At 37.1% G+C, this 10050-nt stretch overlaps 1 protein-coding gene across 6 annotated transcripts in view; it reads right to left on the reverse strand.

The window, feature by feature from the left end:
* Positions 1–10050, reverse strand: part of CEP290 (centrosomal protein 290kDa) — a 96551-nt gene that overhangs the window by 53735 nt on the left and 32766 nt on the right. For all 6 annotated transcript variants that reach the window (XM_010832050.1, XM_010832047.1, XM_010832048.1 and 3 more), the window contains 5 exons: positions 9473–9622; positions 6738–6853; positions 5421–5523; positions 5100–5330; positions 943–1116 (listed from right to left, as the gene is read on the reverse strand). In XM_010832050.1, coding sequence (XP_010830352.1) covers positions 943–1116; positions 5100–5330; positions 5421–5523; positions 6738–6853; positions 9473–9622 — 774 coding nt within the window. The remainder of the gene's footprint in view (positions 1–942; positions 1117–5099; positions 5331–5420; positions 5524–6737; positions 6854–9472; positions 9623–10050) is intronic.

Here is a 10050-nt window from a genome sequence, read left to right on the forward strand (position 1 = left end):
TGGACGTGAGACTGAGTGAACTCCGGGAGATGGTGATGAACAGGGAGGCCTGGCGTGCTGCGATTCATGGGGTTGCAAAGAGTTGGACACGACTGAGCGACTGAACTCAACTGAGAAGCAAGTGAGAGCTTTCAAACCAAAAGATTTAGATCTCATTCTATTTCAATGAGAGTATCATAAAAGAAAATGAACCAAAAGACATAATTTCTTACTTTTGAAAAAGAAGAGAAACAAAAACAGGAGCTTGTTTTGCTTAATGTAAAACATATGAAGATCAAGTGGCTAGAAGAGAATTATAAAGGGTCTTGGTTCCTGTTCATGAAAGTGTTAGTCACTCAGTCCTGTCCAACTCTATGCGACCCCATGGACTGTAGTCCACCAGGCTCCTCTATCCATGGAATTCTCCAAGAATCCTGGGAGTGGGTAGCCATTCCCTTCTCTAGGAGATCTTCTCAACACAGGGATCAAACCCGGATCTCTTGCAAAGCAGGCAGATTCCTTATCATCTGAGCCACCAGGGTTATTTCATAGACTTGAATTAAACCAAGATACTCCAGGCCACTTTTCTCTTTCCAGACAGTAAGAAAGGCTACAGATTTGCAGAGGTCATCCATGGTCCAGGAAGAGAGATTTATGTCTCATCTACTCTCTGCTACATACATCCCCCAAAACTATGGGCCATGAGGCAATCAGAGGTCAGGGTAAGTGAAAATGGTGGATGCTTAATAATGCTTTCTCTTTTGATTACATTATTCTATATGTTCCACGTTCTTTTTTCAAGTGCCCGGTTTAAGAGGTCTGATTCAGCTAAATTCCGCAAATAGGCTAAGGAAGATGACCTGGAAGAAGCTGTCCAGAAATTATTCTGTACCTACAGATACCACCCCCCTCACACACACACAGAGGCTCATATCACAAGGTTTAAGGATCACATCAACTTACCTCTAGGTGTTCCAAGTTATTTGTTCTTTGAACAAGCATATTATCTTTTTGCAAGATATCTCTGTACTTAGCAGTCAGTTCATTGTATTGTCTATTGGCCAATTCTAGTTCCGACAGAGAGACACTATTATCTACAACTTTTTGTAGTGCTGCAATCTTGAAAATGGCCATTTCCTATGTAAATAAAGATACATTGAATTGAAGTGTTGTTTTTTTTTTTTTCTGGTAAAGCACTAGCCACTTTTGAGATAATACAGCTGAAAGCAAAACAGATTTCAGAATCATTAAAAGAATCAGATGTATCCTGTATAAAAACATATTGCAATAATTATTAATTACTTTCATATAAGAAATGATATTTGGACATTGAAAATTTTAACAAAAATAAAATGAATTCTTTTACAACTCCTGTCATAGTTAAATGAAATTCAGTTAATCTGAGAAGTATATATACAGCAGCAAGAAAGCGTATCACTTAGAATATATCTTTGGATGGCTTTTTAAAATTTTATAAGGTTTAAAAAAACTTGTCTTTTGAAAACTGAAAGGCAAAATTTGCATCCCTGCAGGTAACATTTAGAGTTTAGCTACTTCTGCTTTTCTTTTTAATTCTGGCTGTGCTGGGTCTTTGTTGCTGCGCAGCTTTTCTTTAGTTGTGTCCAGCAGGTGTACTCTCTAGGTGTGTGTAGGCTTCTCACTATGGCGGCTTCTCTCGCTGCAGAGCCCGGGCGCCAGGACGTGCGGGCTTCAGGAGTTGTGGTTCCCAGGCTCCAGATCACAGGCTCAATAGCTGTGGCACACAGGTTCAGCTGCTCCACAGTATGTGGGATCTTCCCAGATCAGGGATCGAAACCATATCTCCTGCACTGTCAGGAAGATTGTCTACCACTGAGCTACCAGGGAAGTCCCTATTTCTGATTATTTATTATTAAACAAACTCGCTATAAAATTAAAGAAAATCTTTTGCTCACAGAAAAGAAACATTATATAGGGAAAAAAAACTTCTTTGAATCATAGCTATCTAGAATAAATAGTATCGAAGTCTAAATTACTTGGTTTATCTTCAACTCTTTAGTTACAGAGCTATGAAAGTCACTACTTAAAGACATCGTATTAACACCAAAAAGAAATGTCTGAACAGAAAACCAAATTTATGACATGAGAAAGATAAAGAATTTATGAGTTCCCTGGTGGTCCAGTGTTAGGACTTAGCACTTTCACTGTGGTGGCCTGGGTTCAATCCCTGGTCAGGGAACTAAGATCCGGCAAGTCAAGTGGCAGAGCCAAAAATTAAAAAAAAAAAAGTAAAAAACCCCCAAAATTATTTATGGTTATAATTCATTCTGAAGTAGAATAATGAGGGGAAAATATTTGTAATAGTACTTCAGACATCATTTTGAAAACTCCTCTATAGAAATAAGTATCCCCTATCCTACCTTACCCTTGGGATTCTGTTTCACTTTTGCTGTGTGGTGAGGAAAATCATGTTTCACATCTTTAAAAATAACAGCCCCCCCCTTTTCTTTTTGGCTTTCAAAGTGTTGCAAAAACAAACAAAAATTTAGGCTGAAGAGGAAGAAAATTCCAGTTCTTTCTTCCGTCCATCTCAAATACTAGCCATATTTGTAATACTCCAAGAAAAACATTCTATAAAATATAACACAAAAATAAGAACATTTCATATTGTAGATAAGTTTATTAGCATGACAATTTCACTCACTATTATGTTTAAAAGGAGATGGCAAGGAACTCAAGTAACATTTTCATTTTACTTTGAATTCTTTGGTTTACACTGTTGTTGTTGTTTAGTGACTAGTCGTGTCCAAGTCTTTTGCTACTGCATGGACTGGAGCCCACCAGGCTCCTGTGTCCATGAGACTTCCCATAAGAATAGTGGGGTGGGATGCCATTTTTTTCTCCAGGGGCTCTTCCCGACCCAGGGATTGAACCCATGTTTCTTGCACTGCAGGTGGATTCTTTACCACTGAGCAACCAGGGAAGATTTACATGCTCTATATAAATTCAGACATGTCAAATGAATATGCTGCTGCTGCTAAGTCGCTTCCGTCATGTCCGACTCTGTGCGACCCCATAGACGGCAGCCCACCAGGCTCCGCCCTGTCCCTGGGATTCTCCAGGCAAGAACACTGGAGTGGGTTGCCATTTCCTTCTCCAGTGCATGAAAGTGAAAAGTGAAAGGGAAGTCGCTCAGTCGTGTCTGACTCTGAGTGACCCCATGGACTGGAGCCTACTAGGCTCCTTCGTCCATGGGATTTTCCAGGCAAGAGTACTGGGAGTGGGGTGCCATTGCTTTGTCCGCAAACAAATATATACATACTTAAATAAGCTATAAGATCAGATGTAAAACAAGATGTAGAATAATACACATGGCATGCCACTTTTTGTGTCTTTGCTAACACTTGCAAAAGGAAACAGAAGGATTTTCAGTTACCTAAAGCGAGAAGGCAATGGGAACCCACTCCAGTACTCTTGCCTGGAAAATCCCATGAACGGAGGAGCCTGGTAGGCTGCAGTCCATGGGGTCGCTCGGAGTCGGACATGACTGAGCAACTTCACTTTCACTTTTCACTTTCATGCATTGGAGAAGAAAATGGCAACCCACTCCACTGTTCTTGTCTGGAGAATCCCAGGGACGGGGGAGCCTGGTGGGCTGCCATCTATGGGGCCGCACAGAGTCGGACACTACTGAAGTGACTTAGCAGCAGCAGCAGCAAAGGAGGTAAAGGGCTTCCCAGGTGGCTCAGTGCTAAAGAACCCACCTGATAATGCAGGAAACACAGGTTCAATCCCTGGGTTGGGAAGATTTCCCTGGAGTAGAAAATGGCAACTCATTCCAGTATTCTTGCCTGGGAAATCCCACGCAAGATTTCAGAGGAGCCTGGCAGGCTACAGTCTATGGGGTCACAAAGGAGTTGGAGACGACTTAGCCACTAAACAACAACAAAAGAGGCAAACAGGTGGAATATAATGAAGCAAAAGGTACAAGGACAGAAGTAAGATTTCTCTGATGACATCTTTTGTGTAAATACTTTATGTATTCAAATTTAATTTTTAAAAAGTTATCCGTGAAGTTGAAAACAAATGTAAAACAAATGAGCCTAACCACAGCAAATGTATATCATAACCATACAAAGGAGAATTACTTCACATCACTATAGAATATGTTATTTTGATGACACATTCTTACTCAGAGATAGTATAAAGACAATAAGAACTGTAAAGAAACTTTAAACTATGTCTGACAGCAGGAACCATACTTCAAGATAACCAAAGAGCTTTGGCTTATGAGGAAAAGCTGTTTATTTTATAAAAGAATATCTGCTAATAAATGAAAAGTACATAATAAACTAGAAACATCATGATTTTTGCAACTCCTGATGAAATAATTGGGTCAGGCAACAATTACCAATGGATGTTAAAACCATTAGAGAACTAATAAAGAACTGATTATTTGCATGGTATCAAAACATTACCAAAGAGTTAATTAACTAAATCACTTAAAAATAGAGATATATGGCTGTCTCCCCCTTAACACAGTTATCAATCATGAAAATGGGACTACCAGATATTCCATGTCTTGAATGACACAATATAAAGTGTTATTTACAAAGTACAAAGTAGTCTTGCCAAAAATGTTTCCTTGAATATAACCACAGCTTCAAAGATAACTTTTCGTAAATATAATGGTTAGTGGAACAAATAAAATTATGACAGAATATAATTAAACATTCAGTATTTTTCAGAGAGGAGGAGAAAAAAAGGGGGAGATTCTATATTAAAAAGATTTAGGATAAGAAACATCCAAGGAGAATGCAGAGTCCTTGACTGGATCCAAGGACAATAAGGAAATGTGGATGTGGTCTGGACATTCGACAATATATAAACTACTGTTGTCAATTTTGTTAAGTATGATAAAGTTACTGTAGTCATGTAAACAGAAAAAGACTTTTTTGTAAGAGATGCATACTAAAATACTAAGGGGAGAAATGTCTGCAATTAAAATACTCTTACAAAAAACAGATGGAGCGATTATGGTCAAATGTTAATAACTGTTTTCTATTAATCCAGGTGATAGTTATTAATCATATTATCCTTCTTGTCTGAAAACTTTCAGAGTTGAAAAAAATCAGACATACCTTAAAACGCTGCAAACGTCCAATTTTTTCACCAACTTCAGCCTCCATTGCCATCAATTCATTCTTCTGTTTCCCATTTTCTTTTCTAAGCTGTCTCTCCATTTCTACCAAAGTTGTATATTGCCTGATGAGTGACTTTTCATTCACCTGTAAGACTGTGATCTTTCTACTATTTTCTGCAAGTGTTTTTTTCATTTCATCTGAATCCATCTGAAGAGCACTGAGCAAATTCTGCACAAAGTCACATTTATATTACTTGTTGAATCTAGCTATCTTAGTTTGAATAATATTGAATATTGATTTTAAAAGTGCTTTACTTACATTATATTCTTTTACTTTTATAGCATCTTGTTGGATTTGATCCTCAAGTCTTTTCTTTTCCTCTTTCATTGTTTCAGATTCTGTTTTCCAGTTCTCCTTTTCACTTTAAAGAATTTAAAAATAAAGCAATACAGTAAATCTATAGGAAGAGATAACTTTAGATAATGGAAATTTAGTTACCATAAAACAAGAGAAATTATAACTAATCAACATATGATAACATAAGTTAAAATCCCACTTGAAAGGGTTAATCCTGGAAGTTATTATTATTATTTAATTAAATGAAGGTAAAAGAAATTATTTTATCAAATTAAACTACAAATTACTACTCTATAACTATTACAATATAATGATAATGGATCTTGTAAACATTTTATTAAAAACAGAAGATAATTACGAAAATAATCAATATTCCAAACTTACTCTGGAAATCAAGTCTCGGTATTCTGACCCTATTCTTAAATTTGAGTGTTAAATAATCGTGAAATATTTAGAATCCATACAAAGTGAGAAATCATTAGACTTAAAGAAGGTGTATAAGATATTATTGCCTACCCAGACCTCCAATTTGGTTGGCATAAACCACTTATGGTGTCAGCACTGAATGGTTCAAACCTGGACATATGACTTGGACAGCTCATTTACTATTCTGGCTAATGAGATCTAAGTCTGCTTGAGTCCTCTAGAAAAAATTTTATAAACAAAAATGAAGAATTGTGTGAAAAGAAAACACCCCTCTTCTTCAATGGACATGGTTCCATCTTCCTTGAAATCCTAACTCCTGCACCATCATAGGAGATAACATGACATACACTAGAAGATTCCCAAACATGACCCACCTATAATTAGCTTTGGCTTTCTTGTTGGATTAAATCATAATCATTCTTAGTGTTTAAACAAACTTTGATCAGATATTCTAATTATTACTAAAGCTATTAGTCCATTAGTACAGATGAGATGGCAGAGATAAGAAGAAACAGGCTAGTTCTCTATGAAAACACATGAATAATGATGCTGGTGATGAAAAAGAACTACTTTTGACACGAACTGTTCGTATGTGCCATAATATTCACAAAATACTCAGATCTGGGCATTTTCACATAATTAAGTTATTTCACATAATTAAGTTATTGAGTTAATAATAACTATGAAAGAGTATCACTATCACAGAATTTTATGGACAAGGAACTAAAACACAAAGCAAAGGAGAAGAGGCAGGAGGATAAAGGAAAAGAAAATATCTAAATATCTTTTGTTACTTAACTTTAATAAGAATATGCTACATTCATATTTATAAAGTTTTGCTAACACCTATACCTTAGGTATTCTTTATATAATAAGCTTTGTTGATGACGAATTACTGCAAATTTTCTGTTAAAGTCTTCAAGAGAATCTTCTAAATTCTTTAACTTATTTTCTTTATATTCTAGTTCCTAAAAATTGGTTTAGAAATGAGAATGAAAAAATCATCAGGATATATTTAAAATGTGAAAGTATAAATTCATATTCTGACAAGATTATAGAAAAATATATAAAAGATAATCGACAACAAATCCCTAAGCAGCCCAGATCATTTCTATGATTATTTTGAACATCTTATGGTATATGGAATGAGATAATATGTGTAAAAGAGAAGTTCTATGAAACAGGTAAGATTATTTTCATCATATATTTGTAATAGTTACAGTAACCATCAAATGATCAGATTCAGTGGTTACAAACTTGCCTCTAGCCACTCAGCCCCACATACCCTTTAGTGAACATATGCATTCATATCTTCACTCAAATTGTCCTCTCCAATTATTTAATTTTAAAGATGAAGAAACTTGAGACTCAGAAAGATCAAGTAACTTATTTAACATTAAAAACCTCATTAGTACTAGGCTTGGTAACCATTTTCTGAGACGTATGCCAAGCTTGGTGCCAGGTGCCTACATATTTGCAGATCTAACACTTGCAGTCAGGTCTGGCTGACTCCAGAGATCTTGCTACTTCCAGCACTCCATGCTGCCTTAGGATTGGGAGTTCAAGTATTGTTTTGCCACTTTGAACAGGTCTTTGGATTTTTAACTGGTGTTTGCTAATCTACCACATCTGGTCCCATCACTTCATGGGAAATAGATGGGGAAACAGTGGAAACAGTGTCAGACTTTATTTTTTGGGGCTCCAAAATCACTGCAGATGGTGACTGCAGCCATGAAATTAAAAGATGCTTACTCTATGGGGTCGAACAGAGTTGGACACGACTGAAGCGACTTAGTAGCAGCAGCAACTCCTTGGAAGAAAAGTTATGACCAACCTAGATAGCATATTCAAAAGCAGAGACATTACTTTGCCAACAAAGGTCCATCTAGTCAAGGCTATGGTTTTTCCAGTGGTCATGTATGGATGTGTGAGTTGGACTGTGAAGAAAGCTGAGCGCCGAAGAATTGGTGCTTTTGAACTGTGGTGTTGGAGAAGACTCTTGAGAGTCCCTTGGACTGCCAGGAGATCCAACCAGTCCATTCTGAAGGAGATCAGCCCTGGGATTTCTTTGGAAGAAATGATGCTAAAGCTGAAACTCTAGTACTTTGGCCACCTCATTCGAAAAACTGACTCAATGGAAAAGACTCTGATGCTGGGAGGGATTGGGGGCAGGAGGAGAAGGGGACGACAGAGGATGAGATGGCTGGATGACATCACTGACTCGATGGACGTGAGTCTGAGTGAACTCCACGAGATGGTGATGGACAGGGAGGCCTGGCATGCTGTGGTTCATGGGGTCACAAGGAGTCGGACACGAGAGTGACTGAACTGAACTGAATCTACCACAATGCTTTCTATGTGTTTTGTGTGTGTGTGTGTTTTTACACAAAGATTAAAAAATAATGAATCATCACAAGTAACATGACAAGGCTATACTGTTATTGACATACTACTTATTGACAGTGTTCCTGAAGTAAAGAAGAATAAATTCAGGAAAAGTGTTAAAATCAGAAATCTAAGAATAATGACACAACATGAATAATAAAGTAATGATCCAATAAACAGTTCAATTCTAATACTCAAGGATTGCTGCTGCTGCTAAGTCACTTCAGTCGTGTCGGACTCTGTGTGACCCCATAGACGGCAGCCCACCAGGCTGCCCTGTCCCTGGGATTCTCCAGGCAAGAACACTGGAGTGGGTTGCCATTTCCTTCTCCAATGCATGAAAGTGAAAAGTGAAAGTGAAGTCGCTCAGTCGTGTCCGACTCTTAGTGACCCCATGGACTGCAGCCCACCAGGCTCCTCCGTCCATGGGATTTTCCAGGTAAGAGTACTGGAGTGGGGTGCCATTGCCTTCTCCAACTCAAGGATTAAGTAATATAATTTACAAATACAAGCAGTTGATAAGCATAACTCAAATATATTCACAAGTAGATTACTTAGGAAAGGGAAACAGCAGTGCTTACAATCAAAAACTTATTTTCATTGATTCTGAACACATTTGTAATTATATTTGCAAAGTAAGTGATTTTATGGTTATTTACACACACTTCAAATGGAAAAATGAAAAGCGACTCTCATTAGGCCATTCATAATGACTATAACGTAGAGAGGAAAGCTGACAAACCAACACAGGGCAAGCAGTATCCTCTCTGATTTGCTAACGGAGTAACTAACCTTACAGGGCAAAGGGGAGAAAGAAATAAAAGACAATTTTAAGACAATTTCTCTTAAAAGTTTTTCTAGTGGTTAACACACAAAAAAGGAACAATTCTAATCATTACACAAAAAGCTGTATCAGACTTTATCCATCTGAATTGCTTTTCCAACCAGCAACAGATAAAAGAGCTCACTTTACTTATACATTACTACCTTATAGTAGCTGCATGTTACTCTGTCAATCATACATTTCATATGAATGGCATGCCTGCTTTTCATTCAGATGAATAGAACGAACTGCTTTTATTCATAACATTCCATCTAACATCAAAATCCAGTAAAAATACATCTCACTGTTAATAGTCTAAGAACTCAAAGAAACAGCTGATGATTGTTATTTTGCTATTCACATATAAAGTTTTCAGTACCTGTAAGATATGTATTAAATATTCATTCTGAGCATTAATAATATTGGCACTAGATGGTGCTATCCCATCAGGTAAGTCTATTCCTTTAAACACAACATTTGATCCTTCTGTTTGTCGTAAAAGACTGGTTTCTTTTTCAAGATGATCTATCTGGAAACAAACAATTCAGAAATGAGAATCTCATCTCTTATACAAAAAGACAAATTAAAAAGCAGTAACTTAAATTTCCTAAAGAGTAACTTTAACAAGTAGATATATGAATGCTCTGCCAGGTATTAATTAAATTAATGTAATTTCTGCTTAGAGATGCCTAAGAATACATTTAAAATCTCTGTATCCTTTTATGTTTTCCTAGTGGCTCAAACTGTGGTGTTGGAGAAGACTCTTGAGAGTCCTTTGGACTGCAAGGAGATCCAACCAGTCCATTCTGAAGGAGATCAGCCCTGGGATTTCTTTGGAAGGAATGATGCTAAAGCTGAAACTCCAGTACTTTGGCCACCTCATGCGAAGAGTTGACTCACTGGAAAAAACTCTGATGCTGGGAGGGATTGAGGGCAGGAGGAGAAGGGGACGACAGA

This window comes from Bison bison, unplaced genomic scaffold (assembly GCF_000754665.1).
Source record: "Bison bison bison isolate TAMUID 2011002044 unplaced genomic scaffold, Bison_UMD1.0 scf7180017864535, whole genome shotgun sequence".
In the NCBI taxonomy this organism is placed as follows: Eukaryota; Metazoa; Chordata; class Mammalia; order Artiodactyla; family Bovidae; genus Bison; species Bison bison.